This window comes from Schistocerca cancellata, chromosome 8, assembly GCF_023864275.1.
Source record: "Schistocerca cancellata isolate TAMUIC-IGC-003103 chromosome 8, iqSchCanc2.1, whole genome shotgun sequence".
Lineage (NCBI taxonomy): Eukaryota > Metazoa > Arthropoda > Insecta > Orthoptera > Acrididae > Schistocerca > Schistocerca cancellata.
In genome coordinates, this window is record NC_064633.1 from 599,016,970 (window position 1) to 599,033,699 (window position 16,730).

The 16,730-nt window shown below is 38.2% G+C and overlaps 1 protein-coding gene across 2 annotated transcripts in view; it reads right to left on the reverse strand.

The window, feature by feature from the left end:
* Nucleotides 1-3,105: 3,105 nt before the first annotated feature.
* LOC126094437 (A-kinase anchor protein 17A-like) overlaps nt 3,106-16,730 on the reverse strand; it is a 132,279-nt gene continuing 118,654 nt past the window's right edge. For both annotated transcript variants that reach the window (XM_049908805.1, XM_049908804.1), the window contains exon 6: nt 3,106-3,800. In XM_049908805.1, coding sequence (XP_049764762.1) covers nt 3,253-3,800 — 548 coding nt within the window. In that variant the 3' untranslated portion in view covers nt 3,106-3,252. The remainder of the gene's footprint in view (nt 3,801-16,730) is intronic.

A 16,730-nucleotide genomic window follows, 5' to 3' on the forward strand; every position in this document is an offset into this window, starting at 1 on the left:
TTCCGAAAGCTAGGAATGTAATTTTCGGTTCTGTTTTATGTGTATCTATCGGCTGTACTGAGCTGAGGTAAGTACTGGCCAGCCCCTCTATCTCTTTGTTAGTATTTGTTTCACATCGATATATATAAAATGTCACCTACAAACTTTGTAAGCATGATACATTAATGGTAAAACAGAAAAAAATTGTTGATTCTGCCTACACCAACGACATTGTGCATAGGCCCCAACTACTGAACAGCAACTCACGTACCATGCAATGGTCTTTGGAATGGAACCCCTGCCATTACTATTGTCCACTGTTCTTTTCCACTCGTGCAACAAAATTTATTTTGCGTGCATTCTACACAGTGAATGCTGAACCTTCAGAGCTGAGTACCTTTACTGAGAAAGCAGTAATGAGATTAACGCAAACAATAGCAACTATGTAGCAACACATGGTGTTACTACCGAGTAGACACTGGGTTGTCTGGGGGCACAGACAGACGATCATGCACAGTACTTTTGGACACGTTTTCTGAACTTGAACAGCTACTTTGACAGCCCACACACAATGGAAATATCTTAAACCTTGTAGCAACATATATGCTAGATCTTATGGACAGCATTAGGATAGAAATGGGGGTTAGTGATCATGATGTCACTATAGCAACTATGGTTATGGAAGTTAATAAATTACTCAAGAAGGCTAGGATGGTATTTCTGCTAGAAAGAACAGATAAGCAGTTGTTAGCATCTCATTTTGACAGTGAACTGACATCATTTAGTTTCTGTAAGATGGACCTAGAGGAATTATGGACAGAGTTTAAGCAGACTGTAAATCACGGTCTAGAGAATTATGTGCCTAGTGAGTGGATTAAGGATGGAAAAGACAAGTTATGGTTTAATAATGAGATCCAGGAACTGCTGAGGAACCAGAGGCTGTTGCACTCTCAATTCAAAAGGGAATGCACAAATGATAAGCAAAGGCTAGTACAGATTCATGTGTTCGTGGAAAGATCTATGCATAAAGCATACAGCTATTAACATCATTATACAATAGCAAAAGTTCTGGTAGAGAACCTGAGAAAATTCTGGTCCTATGTAAAATCACTAAGTGGGTCTAAGGCTACCATCCAGTCACTTGTCGACCAGTCTGGTGTGGCAATTTAAGGTAGCACAATGCTGAAGTTTTAAACTTCATGTTCAAGAAATTGTTCACACAGGAGAATCATGCAACATACTGTTGTTTGAGCATCAAACAGATCATTTGACCAATGAACAGACTCCCATATGGACAGCATAGTAATAAGCATCCCTGGTGTAGAGAAGCAACTGAAAGAGTTGGAAACAAATAAGTCACCAGGCCTGGATGGAATCCCAATTCAGTTTTTCAAAGAGTACTCTATGTCATTGGCCCCTTACTTAGCTTGAATTTATCATGAATCTCTTGTTCAGTGCAAAGCCCCAAGTGACTGCAAAAAAAGCGCAGCTGACTTCTGTGTTTAAGGTCAAAAGAACGGACCCGCAAAATTACAGACCAATATCGCTAATATCAATTTGCTGCAGAATCCTTGCATATATTCTCCATTCAAATACAATACATTTTCTTGAGACCAAGAAGCTTATGTATACAAGTCAGGATGGTTTTAGAAAGCATTGCACATGCAAAAATCAGCCTGCCCTTTTCTCACATGATATACTGTGAACTATGGATGAAGGGCGACATGCAGATTCCATATTTATAGATTTTCGGAAAGCATTTGACACAGTGCCCCATTCCAGGTTGTTAAAGAAGATATGAGCATAAGTAATAGGTTCACAAATATGTGACTCAAAGACTTCTTAAGTTATAGAACCCACTGTTCACCAGCGGCATGGGTATTGTCAGGAGTGTCCCAGGGAGGTACGATAGGACCGGTGTTATTCTTGACATACATACATGAATTGGTGGACAGGGTGGACAACAATCTGCAGTTGTTTGCTGCTGATGCTGTGGTGTATGGCAAAATGTCGTCATTGAGTGACCGTAGAAGGATATAGGATGACTTAGACAATATTTCTAATTGGTGTGATGAATGGCAGCTAACTTTAAATGTGGAAAAATACATTAATACGAATGGGTAGGTAAACCAAACCTGTAATGTTCAGATACAGTATTAGTAGTGTCCTGCTTGACACAGTCATATCATTTAAATACCTGGGTGTAATGTTGCAAAATGATATGAAATGGAAAGAGCATGTGAGAACCCTAGTAGGAAAATGAATGAATGACTTCTGTTTATTGGGAGAACTCTGAAAGAATGGGTCATCTGTAAAGGAGACTGCCTATAGGACACTATTGTGACCTGTTCCCAAGTGCTGGTTAAGTGTTTGAGATCTGTGCCAGCTTGTATTGAGGGACAACATTGATCCAGTTCAGAGGCGGGCTGCCAGCTCATATTGAGGGATGACATTGATCCAATTCAGAGGTGGGCTGCTAGATTTGTTACTGGTGCATTCAGACAGCATGAAAGTATCACAGAGATGCTTCAGGAACACAAAGGGGAATCCCTGGAGAGAAGGTGACATTCTTTTCAAGAAACACTATTGAAAAAATTTAGAGAACTGGCATTTGAAGCTGACTGCAGAATGATTCCGTTGCCTCCGACATACATTGTGCACAAGATATGAGAAATTAGGGCTCGTACAGAGGCATACACACAGTTGTTTTTCCCTCATTCTATTTACAAGTGTAACAAGAAAGGAAATGGAAAGGGAACTCTCTGCCATGCACCATGAAATGGATTGCCGAGTATCGATGTAGATGTAATATATTAGTGTAGAAAGTAAAACTTCCACATCAAAGCAGTGTACAAAAGCAAATACTTGTTTGCAACCCACCCTTCACCAGCATTGCCTTGAATGTGACTCTTGTAATAATGACCTGACTTTGATTTACTTATTTGTTTCTGGAGTATCTCCTTTTTCACATGCTTACAAAGGAACCTTTTAGACAAAATATTATTAATTCAGATAGACTCAACATAAATTTTTTATGGTTCTGGTTTATCTGCCAAGCTGCAAAATATAGCAAAAAATAGGTCATCATATCTATGACATAAAGAATAATAAGAGTATTGCAGGACATTATCTTCATTTATTTTTACTAGTCTTTATACAGAAAGAATGAGGGTACAATATACAATATTATCTTGTTTGCTACAAGATCATAAAAATATTAACACACAGACATTCAATTGAAGAATGTAAGAAACATCTTTATTCAGTAAATTGTCATCTTTTGCTTTTCTTCTTGTGTTTTGTTTGTACTTCTAAATTTTTGTGATGGTTGAGAGATTTTTCACCACTCTCTTCATGCTTATGAGATGATAAATTACTTGAGACTGATGATGGGTGGTTACAGAGACTGGTACTGTCACGTGAACATTCTTCTCTAGACTCTGATCTCTTTCTCTTTCTTGAATGAGAGCTCAGTGAATTGCTAGGATCACCACTTTCCTCGGCAGATTTAGCTCTAGCTTCGGATGGTTTCTTGAAGTATCTGCAATAGCCATCGTTGATGTCACCACAATGTGGAGTCTGTGTCTGGTGACTAAAATGCCTACCATGAAACTCTGGATTCCAATGTGGTGAAAAGAAATCATGGGTAGTATAACCACCTGGTACACATTGGAATGTAGGACTGTGATAGAAGTAGTTGTTGCAGCCAGTATAAATGTAATTGTCCACACGTTTGAAATAAGGCCGATGCTCCATTTGCCTGTGGAATCTGCGGTGCTTTGTCTTGGACTTGTGTTTATGTCGCTTATGCTTCTTCTTATCTAGAACAAAAAAGCAGTTTTGCACAATAAAATATGCAGAACTTTTCTAATCACTACATGTAAACTCTTTATGATCGTAACTGCAGTCTGAAAATATTTATAATGCACATGTAAAAATTTGACCAACAAAAAGCAATAAGACTGACAGGAAGCAAGTATGACTTCTCTATGGAGGAACCTATCAAATATCAGGGCTCCTCATCAAGCACAAGCATACACAAGACATTCTGCTTAGAAATATGTCTGTTATCAACATCACCAGAACTATTATGGCTTTTGGAGGGGGTTTGAATGTCAGTAGTTTAACACTTATTCAGTTGACGGTAAGCTGAGACATTGATTATGGAAGTCATTAACACAGTTCTGCAACAGGTAGATGTATTAACAAAATTAACAAATGTCAATACAAATTCCCCATAGTCTATGTGGGAGCAAACAATGCACTATTGGTTGTAACACGTGAACCTCCTGATCACCAATATCAGAGGCCCCCTCTGCCAATTTTCCATTGAAAACATGTCAAATCCAGTAATTCAAACTGATTGCTTCAAATTTGCATGCAACTGGACACTTCTGAATTATGAGGACTCTTAGCCCCTAATACAGACAAACTCTGATATCAGGGAATTTCCAAGAATATTATGGTGTTATCACGACTCACTTTCTTTTAAAATACTGTAGAAGGGTCAGATATGAAAGGAACATAAATCAAAAGCTGGAAAATGAATTAAACTTATTCAGATCCAAGTATAATGCAACCAACTGAAAAGCAGTTCTGTTGGAGCACAAAAATAGTGAGTATACTTCTCTAAAAAAAGACTGACAGGAAAGGGGGAGCCAGGTCCCTTATTCCATATCTTGCCTTCCTCACCAAAAATTGTAACATATTCATGCTCTTTTACCACAGAACATTCTAAATCCTTTTTTCTAGTCTCTCTTTGCAGTGAAGCCTTCATACTCAGCATCTACCTCTCACTACCACTGTCTTCATACGGGCAATTCCATGTCCGTTCAATGTAGCACTCAACTTAACCCACTCAGATTTATTTCAAATTTGGTGCATTAAATGATACAGATGGGTGATGGAAAACAATCAATTTGTAGAGGTACAGGACAATTGTGAAGAAAGATACAGGTCTGCCACACCAGACACTTGTATTATCAAAAGTTGTGACATTCTCACAAAAGTGGATCCAGTGAAGCCAACTGCATCTGTATCAGTTCTGGTAAATATTAACAATTCAATTGGAGACTTGTGAAATGAGATGTAACCATTTTTAATGCCTTTTCATTGAAGCTACACTGTAAATGGTTCATAATACCACGACAATAATAAAAAGCATATTTTTGTTCAAAATTACTTATGAATTGTATTTTTTAATAATTTGTGTTTCATACTTATGTGCTACCTTCAGCATTCTGATAGTGTGCCGCCGGCCGCTGTGTCCGGGTGATTCTAGGTGCTTCAGTCCGGAACTGTGCTGCTGCTACAGTTGCAGGTTCGAATCCTGACTCGGGCATGGATGTGTGTGATGTCCTTAGGTTAGTTAGGTTTAAGTAATTCTAAGTCTAGGGAACTGATGACCTCAGATGTTAAGCTTCATAGTGCTTAGAGTCATTTGAACCATTTGATAGTGTGCTGATGCTGTGACAATAAATTTTTGGTACAATGTCTTCCGCGTGCCATCTTGATATCTGCCATGTTTATAGTAGCATAATGGAAATACACAAAATATTTTTTCAAAAAAATCTAGGGTGGGGTGTTCCGAGATATTTACGGTCAAAGCTTAAGCTCAATGACCTCGAATGTGAAAATTTTTGAAAACCCACATCTCCCATGTCAATGTAAAGCTCTACTCATTAGCTTTTCAATTATCAGTTACATAGTTGTATCTGGATTGGAACCAGAATTATAGTCAATTATGTTGAGACAGACCCATGTAAATTTCACGCTATTTCCAATTCTGCAGACTTTTAACTTTCTTCGCAACTATCACATATCTCTGCAAACTGGTAGTTTTCTATCTCCTATCTGAATCATTTAAAGAAATCTGAGATGGTGATGCTGAAAATGTTAGTTTTCTGCACTGATTTGGCATGGAATTACCCTTATGTCTCTCTCCCACTGTCTCTTTTTTTCTCCCACTTGCACTTTCTCCTGTTTGTCCCTCCCACTGTCACTGTCTTAATCCCTTTCTCCCATTGCTCCCTACCACTGACCCCACCTCTGCCACATTCACTAGCTGTCTGCCCCAATGTTATTGTCTTTGTCCCATTCTTTTCCTCTCCCATTCCCACTATCTCTTTCTCTGTTGTTTACCGCCTGAGGTCTTCCTATTCAACTGCCACTGCCTTCTCTCCACACGTATCCTTGGGAATGGATTGCTCAGGGTTTTGACCCCTAGACTGGAAAACAGTAACATGTGTATATAGTTGATGGTGGAAATTGGGCAAATTTCTTTGTGTTTAAGTTCACTGGTTTGGAGGGGCCCAGACTCTCCAAGCCTATGTATCGACTCCATTCACCTCTATGTAGACTTTCTCGGCACGTTAACAGATCTATCTCTTGTTGGGTCTTCAGCCGGATAAAAACTCATCTACTCACAATTTTTCTTTGGTCCGTATGGTCCCCACAATCAGGTGAGAAAAGCTAAGACAGTCTCACTGATAACGGATTCAAACTGTGAATGGTGGAACCTCTGCAAGCAGCGAAAACATGAAAGCTTAGGTAATGCGCAAGTGCTTAAACATTGCTGAATCCCCCTGGCGCAAGAAGAGTTGCAGCGCCTCCAGTGGTGAATACTGTTGAAAAACAATATATTGTTAGAAATCAATACTCATAGCTGGCCGATACAGATGCCGTTGTTTCTTCACATCTGATAAAACAAGATAACAAGTTTTACTTAGCAGGTATCCATTATCATAGTTAATGATATTATCTGTTAGTCTGATTTTGACAGATTCTTTTAAAACTCAATCCCTGTAATGTGAGGTGTTTGCAGCCACTTGTGTCTCATTGTACAGCATCTTATGTCCCTCTGTAAGCCACTGCCCAACAATCGCATATTTGTCAAGTTGTAATAATTGTGTATGGCTACGATGTTCAACACATCTGTCATTGACGGTATGAATATTTTGTTCACTGTGTATTTTACCGCATTCACATGGTATTTTGTAAACACCAGGCTTCCTCAAACCTAAATTGTCCTTCACAGAGCCAAGAAGCGCAATACTCTTAGCTGGCAGATGGAATAAACATCTGATTTCATGTTTCTTCAAAACCCTACCTATCTTGGCAGACATGTTCCCAGCATATGGAAGGAAAGCCACAAAACTAAAAGTGTCTTCAGCTCGTTTAGGTAATGGTCCAACCTTAAATGCACGTCATATCTATCTGTTTATATAGCCCTTATGATTAAACACACCCTTAAGATGTTGCAACTCTTGTGGTAAATTCTCAGCATCTAAGATAGCATATGCTCTTTTGACCAAGGTCCTTATGACCCCTGTACATTGAAACAGTGGATGACCGGTGGTAGCATGTAAATACCTATCGATATATGTCGGTTTCCTATAAACTCTGTGTCCAAGAACACCATCTTCTTTTTTTATAACCAAAAAGGGTAACTCCCCCTTCTTTTCAATCTCCATTGTGAATCTGATTTTAGAATGAAGACAAACTGGTGCAATAACAAGTATGAAGAATCTATTGCATGTTGCCAAACAAGAAACATATCGTAGGCATACCTCAAAAAAACAAGTGGGCTTCAATTTTTAACGATATATTTCTTTTCAATAGTATTCACTACTGGAGGCACTGCAACTCTTCTTGCATCAGGGGGCAGCATAAATGCACGAGAGCTTGCATGTTACCTCAGCGCATGCGCTTTCGTATTTTCGCTGCATATAAAGGTTTCATTGTTCACAGTTTGAATCAGTTATCGGCAAGAGCAGCTTAGCTTTTCTCACCTGATGATGCTGGCCAGCTGGACCATAGAAATATTGTGTGCAGATGACAGTATGATCCAGCTGAACACCCGACAATCTCTACTGCCACTGTGTCTCACTAATTACCACCACCTATTCTCTCTTTGGCTCTCACAGCTATTCTCTTAATTCATCTTTACATTTCTCTGCCACTACCTCCCTCACACCGTAACTGTCTCCCCTTGCTTTCCCTCCCACTGGCACTGTCTCTTCTGTCTTTCACAGTCAATGACTCTCTGCTGTTCTCTTTCAGCAAAAAAAACATGAATATGTTCACATGCCAAAATTTTTGGTAAGGAAGATAGATCAGGATTCAGGCAGCTGGTTTCCCACTTTTCTGTTGAAGTCTTTTAAAGAGGAACATATTCGGGTTTTTGGTGCTCCGAAAGGAGCTTTTTTCAGTTGGTTCCCTTCTTTTCCCTATTAGGATAGGATGTGCTGCTTATATAAAATTAATTCTGTACAGCAATAACGTTTTGACAGTTTGCTTTTACTTTGACACATTTACATACAACCAACATAAAAACAATAAATAAGTACCTCTAATATAATGTTAAAACAAATCATCTCCCATTCAATGAAAGCTCACTTTACTGGGCAACATTTTAGACTACACTGACAGTATACCAAAAAATGTTGTGTTCAATTTTCAAGAACAATGGATTTTGTGTGACAAAATAATTTTTACGCTACCAGGTGGCACCATTAAATGTTTCCTGGTTAAGACAGCCTGTATACAGGTGTAGAGCCCCTTATAAAGAGTCAGCACACTATTGGTGAAAAAATGGCAATTAAAACATAGTTTGGTGACCTCAGAACCCTTGCGATGGCTTCAGAACCCTTGCCATGTGTCCACTATGTCAGATAAAACTACATTTATGCCTCATACCTGATATTACTACACATTTTATGTACAAAAGTATGGTAACTTTGAACCTATTTTGATGATTTGGCATGAACAGAAGTTACAGAAGTGGTCACCCCCACAACTGGTACTTTTTGAGCGTATCTTGATAATGGATAAAGAATTTTGCAAATGGAAAAATGTTTCTAGAGAAATGTCTAGAGAATGTACAGTTAAAATCTGAGTAATTTTCTATGCTTAGTTATTTAGATAATTGCAACCCATGGTGCAAAAATGACTAAAAACTGGTTTTTGCTATTTTGTGCATAAGTATGGTATCTTTGAACAAACAGACAATGATACTGAAAAAAAGTTTCAAAGTTTTCTGAGAACTTCATCTTAAGAACATGTGAAGGTATGGTACCATCACACAGCAATATATTTAACATCAGTTATTAGTTTACATGGTAAAGTTATGGATCCGCCACACAATAATAAGTGTGTATTCCGGCTACCTCTGGTTTGGGTGAGGTCAGAGGTATGAAACAGTCTGTGATAGCTAACAATGTTTTTCAGGGGACAGTAATTGCTGTCACTTGACACAAGCACAGTACAGTAGTTGCAGGATAACAGTTTGAGAGTGGAGTTGAGGCAGTGCACTAGCCGGCACTGTTAGGCTGTTTTGATAATGATTTCTTCAAATGCTTACTCGTACAGTGGTTGGTTACTGTAAGTTTCTGTGTGAGTGCAATTGGTAACATATGGTGGCATGTTGAATGTGACTTAGCCATGTATAATTAAAAGTGTTCATAATTCTAGAGAATCTGTAATAAAACATAAGAGTTCATGATCTCTTAACAATCATTGTTCTCAATCGATTCGATCATCAGTAGTTCCCCTAAAGGATCAGTTCTTCAGTCAAATAATTATTAAATTCACAGAGAAATCTGAACAAGAAATCATCATAATATAACAGTCCAGACATGTTATATACGGAAATCAGTGACAAGGATGTTGAATCTGAACAATCTTCGAATCCAGAGTATGATGTCTAGTGTCAACATACTGTGAGTGAAGTTGGTATTTTCAACAGTGGCTTGATTTTACAAGCAACATTGGATAGGGAAAGGAATATAAACAATGAACAATTAAGCTGATAATAATGTGCATGCACAGTATAGATATGAATAACAATAGCTAGTCAAACAGAAAATAGTGACATAATTAACAGAGAGGACAGTATTGATCGGGATGGTGTTGCCACAGACATCATTAATGAATTAGAAACCAGTAACAGAATTCAAAGTACAAATGTAGTAGCAGAATGATGATGATGATGATGTTTGGTTTGTGGGGCGCTCAACTGCGTGGTTATCAGCGCCCGTACAAGTACCCAATCTTTGCTCAGTCCAATTTCACCACTTTCCTGGATGATGACGAAATGATGAGGACAACACAAACACCCAGTCATCTCGAGGCAGGTGAAAATCCCTGACCCCGCTGGGAATCGAACCCGGGACCCCGTGCTCGGGAAGCGAGAACGCTACCGCGAGACCACGAGCGGCGGACTGTAGTAGCAGAAAATGAAAGTTCAAATCTGGATGTAAATGCTGAATCAAGTGAGGCTGCAATAGACAAAAATCGGACTGGTGCTGTAGGAAGGGAGGAAGCATTAATGCAGCTCTTACAAATGAAATTCACTGATTTAAATAAAAGATCTGATGATCAGGAGCAAAATTTAAATAAAAATCTTGACAACCAGGAGTAATATTTAAATAAAAAGCCTTATGAGAATAACAAAAAGTTAGACAATATTAAAAGGGATATAAGTGCAGAGAATCAAATATTGAGAGAGGATTTGAACAAATAACTTAATTAACATACTCAAAAATTGGATGTAATGTTGGATGAAAAGGTAGTAGATATTAGTATGACTTGCAAGATTTATTCACAGATTTGAAACACAAGATTACATGAATGAAGAAAATCAAATATACTGATGACATTCAGGACAGTGAGCAACAAGACGAAGATAAAGAATCTGGAGTGGTTGAAGTTCATTCTCAACTAATCTTACACCAACAAGAAATTTATCAGTCTACTGAAATGAGTGCAGTAATTCATTATCCTATTGTTGGCATGCAAAGGTCATGTGATGACAGTAGTATGGAAGACAAGGTGATTTTTGATTTATGACGACATTCTACACAGTTTAAAAGTAACGCTAATGAGCAGTATATATTTATCAAGGCCAATGTGACAATGGTTGGAAGTTCACATGTGAAGATATTTATTGGTTGAGCAAGGGAGTTACTATGGGAAATGTTGTTTCAACATGATGAAAATGGTTTTGCTATTAACGGATAGTTTAAAGTTTTACACTTGTGAAATCAGTAACACAGATATAACTGACTTTTGTGCACAGCAAATGTACATTGGGGACTACATAGCATGAAAGTTAGGCATGGAAGACATTCTGGCATCAGTACAGTTCAGAATAGCATGCTCAAGTGAATATTTTTCCAAGGATTGACATAGCTATACACATAATTTATTAAACCATAGCCAGCATGCAAAGACTTGTGATCAGAACTTTACTACAGATCAGAAGAATAATTTAAAGTGGAACAGTAGATAAAAAAAACAGAGCAAGAAGGAAAAAATAAGAGACTTGTATGCTCACATTGTGAAGAAGAAAAAGAGACAAAAAAAGATCAGAAAGGGAAGAGCGCAAAATTTCAAATTTACTTTCGAATGATAACAAATGGAGATGACTTTCAAAACTCTGACTTTTGTGGGATTTTGTTAATGTTTTTATAGATAAGTGTGTGTGTATAGATAAGTGTATAGATAAGTGTGTGTGTGTATTTAAAGTTACTTTCTTGAAATTTTTTAACCAATTTTTGCATGCAACTTTACTTTATGATGCAGCGGCACAAGTTTTGTTTCGGAGTGATTCTGCCACATGTTTTCTTTCTGTGTTCACGAGGTACTGGCCAGCCATGCTACACCATCATGATGTCAGGCTGTGCAATGAAGTGACTTATGGAAGGTGACCAATGTTACAGCATGTGATGTCATCAGTTCACAAGCTTTCCAAGGAGCGACACACCGAGACATGCAGCCCATGACCACGATCACTGCTGCGTGCAGCTACCTGTCGGTTCCCTTATAAGTTTCAGTGTGAATGTGATCAGTAACATATGGCGGCACATGAAATGTAGCTTAGCTGCATGTAATTAAAAGTGTTAATAATTCTTGTATATCAGTAACAAAACACACAGTTTGTGATCTCATAACAATCATTGTTCTCAATCAATTATATAATCATCTGCTTCCCTAAATGATAAGCACTTGCAGTCAGTTAATTATTAAATTCATGGAGAAAGCTGAACAAGAAATCATTTTAATATAACAGCCCAGACATGTTGTAAACATCTACTAAAAATTTTGATGGTCTGTCACAAACAGAAATTATACAAGTTGCCAACCTGATAATTGGTACTTTTGGTAATCAAAAAGCATGGTTTTTCGAGGTTTTCTCATGAACTGCCCATGAATAAATGGTGCTTTTATAAGCTGCCTACAGCCCATCCTAGATCACACATAATGCAAAAGAACCAACTAATTTCATTAATTTGCCTGGTCTGTGGGCTGGAGGAAGTTTGTGATGTTTGTATTTTGGCCCTGAACTGTAGGACAGTTACAGTATGCCTGATCTTCCGATAATTGTGCTGCAAAGTGACTCATTGCTCATCTTTGGACTGTATAAAATGCTGCCGGTAAAAAGATATACTTCAAAGAATTACGGTTGTCAGAAAATTTATGTGAGATCAAATAATGATGACTGAGACGTGTAAATGAATTTTCAGCTACACAACAAGGATACAATAGCAGATCAAATATTTGCAGGCATGAGAATAATATGGAGATGGTGTGTATGACAGGAGAGCATAACACTTCAATTCTACTGGACTGAATATTTAAAGGGTGGGGGGGAGGGGGGGGGGCGGGGGAGGTTTAGATATGCAGGCAGTGGAAGTCAGTTCTCTTCACAGACAAGCCATGCCTTGTATAAAACATTTTTGGTTTACTTGCTGTGTCAAATCTGGATAAAATCTCAATCTTTCAATGAAGACAATGGAGGATTTTTGTTGAAAGCTGGAGATTTTAGCCAGATTTGACATGAAAAGTGACGAGTATGTTTTATATAAGAATGTTGTTGCGAGGAATTTCGATCACATATCAATCATATCCTGTTTTCAGGATCCAATGACCTAAGAGATATTGGGGTATACACAATTTGCAAAAATACTCTAAAGACATAACCTAGAAACATAAATATTTGTGTATGAAATAATAGTGGCCAATAAAGGCAATGATCCATATTGCTGTGCTTCGGACAGAGTAGGAGCCCCATACGTGGCAAGCCCATAAGAACTGAATTTAATATGCTCAAAGAGTGTCCTATTGTTTTAAGCATTGCACTGTAGTAAGTCAAATAAGAGCGTGCAATCAACTAAAAAAAAGGTGGGAATTTAAGGAGATGGGACCTGGATAAAGTGACTAAAGCAGAGATTGTACAGAGTTTCAGGGAGAGCATAAGCGAACAATTGACAGGAATGGGGGAAAGAAATACAGTAGGAGAAGAATGGGTAGCTTTGAGGGATGAAGTAGTGAAGGCAGCAGAGGATCAGGTAAGTAAAAAGACGAGGGCTAGTAGAAATCCTTGGGTAACAGAAGAAATATTGAATTTAATTGATGAAAGGAGAAAATATAAAAATGCAGTAAATGAAGCAGGCAAAAAGGAATACAAACGTCTCAAAAAATGAGATCGACAGGAAGTGCAAAATGGCTAAGCAAGGGTGGCTAGAGGACAAATGTAAGGATGTAGAGGCTTATCTTACTAGGGGTAAGATAGATACTGCCTACAGGAAAATTAAAGAGACCTTTGGAGAAAAGAGAACCACTTGTATGAATATCAAGAGCTCAAATGGAAACCCAGTTCTAAGCAAAGAAGGGAAAGCAGAAAGGTGGAAGGAGTATATAGAGGGTCTATACAAAGGGCGATGTATTTGAGGACAATATTATGGAAATGGAAGAGGATATAGAGGAAGATGAAATGGGAGATATGATACTGCGTGAAGAGTTTGACAGAGCACTGAAAGACCTGAGTCGAAACAAGGCCCCGGGTGTAGATATCATTCCATTAGAACTACTGACAGCCTTGGGAGAGCCAGTCCTGACAAAACTCTACCATCTGGTGAGCAAGATGTATGAGACAGGCGAAATACCCTCAGACTTCAAGAAGAATATAATAATTCCAATCCCAAAGAAAGCAGGTGTTGACAGATGTGATAATAACTGAACTATCAGTTTAATAAGTCACGGCTGCAAAATACTAATGCGAATTCTTTACAGACGAATGGAAAAACTAGTAGAAGCCGACCTCGGGGAAGATCAGTTTGGATTCCATAGAAATATTGGAACACGTGAGGCAATACTGACCCTACAACTTATCTTGGAAGCTAGATTTAGGAAAGGCAAACCTACGTTTCTAGCATTTGTAGACTTAGAGAAAGTTTTTGACAATGTTAACTGGAATACTCTCTTTCAAATTCTGAAGGTGGCAGGGGTAAAATACAGGGAACGAAGGGCTATTTACAATTTGTACAGAAACCAAATGGCAGTTATAAGAGTTGAGGGGCATGAAAGGGAAACAGTGGTTGGGAAGGGAGTGAGACAGGGTTGTAGCCTCTCCCCGATGTTATTCAATCTGTATATTGAGCAAGCAATGAAGGAAACAAAAGAAAATTTCAGAGTAGGTATTAAAATCCATGGAGAAGAAATAAAAACCTTGAGGTTTGCCGATGACATTGTAATTCTGTCAGAGTCAGCAAAGGACTTGGAAGAGCAGTTGAACGAAATGGACAGTGTCTTGAAAGGAGGGTATAAGATGAACATCAACAAAAGCAAAACAAGGATAATGGAATGTAGTCGAATTAAGTCGGTTGATGCTGAGGGAATTAGATTAGGAAATGAGACACTTAAAGTAGTAAAGGAGTTTTGCTATTTGGGGAGCAAAATAATTGATGATGGTCGAAGTAGAGAGGATGGAAGTGAAACATGGACGATAAATAGTTTGGAAGGGAAGAGAATAGAAGCTTTCGAAATGTGGTGCTACAGAAGAATGCTAAAGATTAGATGGGTAGATCACGTAACTAATGAGGAGGTACTGAATAGGATTGGGGAGAAGAGAAGTTTGTGGCACAACTTGACTAGAAGAAGGGATCGATTGGTAGGACATGTTCTGAGGCATCAAGGGATCACCAATTTAGCATTGGAGGGCAGCGTGGAGGGTAAAAATCATAGAGGGAGACCAAGAGATGAATACACTAAGCAGATTCAGAAGGATGTGGGTTGCAGTAGGTACTGGGAGATGAAGAAGCTTGCACAGGATAGAGTAGCATGGAGAGCTGCATCAAATCAGTCTCAGGACTGAAGACCACAACAACAACAACACATCACCTAAATTTCTGTGAGGTCAAATTGTGGGTCAGTACGAAGCTGGGAGATCCTTGTGAATAGCTGCTGAAATGTGTTGCACATGATTTATTCGTTGGGTATTAATGATGGCACTGTGGACCATGGAATATATATATGCTGACTGCATGGTTTACTAGTGGCAGCAGCCTACAGGAGCACTTCTGGACAGCCGGACAGCCACACAAATTAGAATCATCAGTGCCGAATCTTGAGTGACAACCAGGTGCATTAGGAATGGGTTTCTGGAGGTTGAGCTAGTACTTTAAGCCACACTTACTATCAATCTGCATAACATTGCAACCTGTCTTTGACACTGTAACAAAACAGTTAACTGGAGAGACAAATTGCACAAAATTGTTTTCACGGATGAGGGCAAATTCTGTAGATTCATCAGTGAAGCTAATTCACAAGCACAGCTTAAATCAGGGAAATGGTAAATGCTAGAGTATATCAAAGCCAACACTAAGAATCATGGTGTGGGAAGCCGTATCCTAGAGTATCACCTCTGGTATTCGCCGAGATGGCACCAAAGACTCCAGGCTACATCCAGATTGCCATCCATCTAATTCTGTTGCCACTCTCACAATGTTGTGGCAATGTGCTTCTCTATCAGTATAATGTCTGTACATACACTTCTAACATTTCTTTAAGGTGTTCAGCAATTCCACTGGCCAGAATGACCATCTGATTTGTTCTCTATTGAGCTTATGAAGGATAAATATGGGACATTGTGCAAAGGCATCTGCATCAGTATGAATTATTGGTAATATATCTTGACCAAATGAAATAAGAGGTAGAAGCTACAAGGAACACTATCATCTAACATGACATTCAGCACCTGTATTCATGATTCAGGACTGCAAGGAAGACAGGTGAGACTACATGAGATACTGAAATTTTTAGCCAAAATTATCTACCTATTAGTGTATAACTCTATGATTACAATCATATACACCATATAACATGTGTAATACCTGAATGAACTTCAGGTGAAATAATTTAGCAGTATTATAGAGCAGATAGCTTTGCAGAAAAAGATAGTGTACTTAAATTCTGTTGTTGCTTCATTAGTCATAAGTTTGCAGTTCTTGCATGTATCTCTAGCTGACAGTAGATGCAAGGCCAAAACTATCAGTGCAGCATTAAAATGTTCATTACTAAGTTTTTTTTAATATTCAATAATATAAAATTAATATTTTTTTAATATTTAGTCATATAAAGTAACAAAGCAAGGTGAATGTTAATGTTAATCATTTATTCTGTTATGCATGACTATTTATCACTATTTTGTATAAGTATACCTCTTATATAGACCCGAGTTAATGTCACTCTTTTCTAACAAATCTTCTATGAAGTTGCAATTTTCACAAACAGTTGTGTAGATCTTAGGCTCCTGTATTTTGTGTGTACATATATACAGGGTGTTTAAAAAATGAGCGGTATATTTGAAATGGCAATAAAAACTAAACGAGCAGCGATAGAAATACACCGTTTGTTGCAATATGCTTGGGACAACAGTACATTTCCAGGCGGACAAACTTTCGAAATTACAG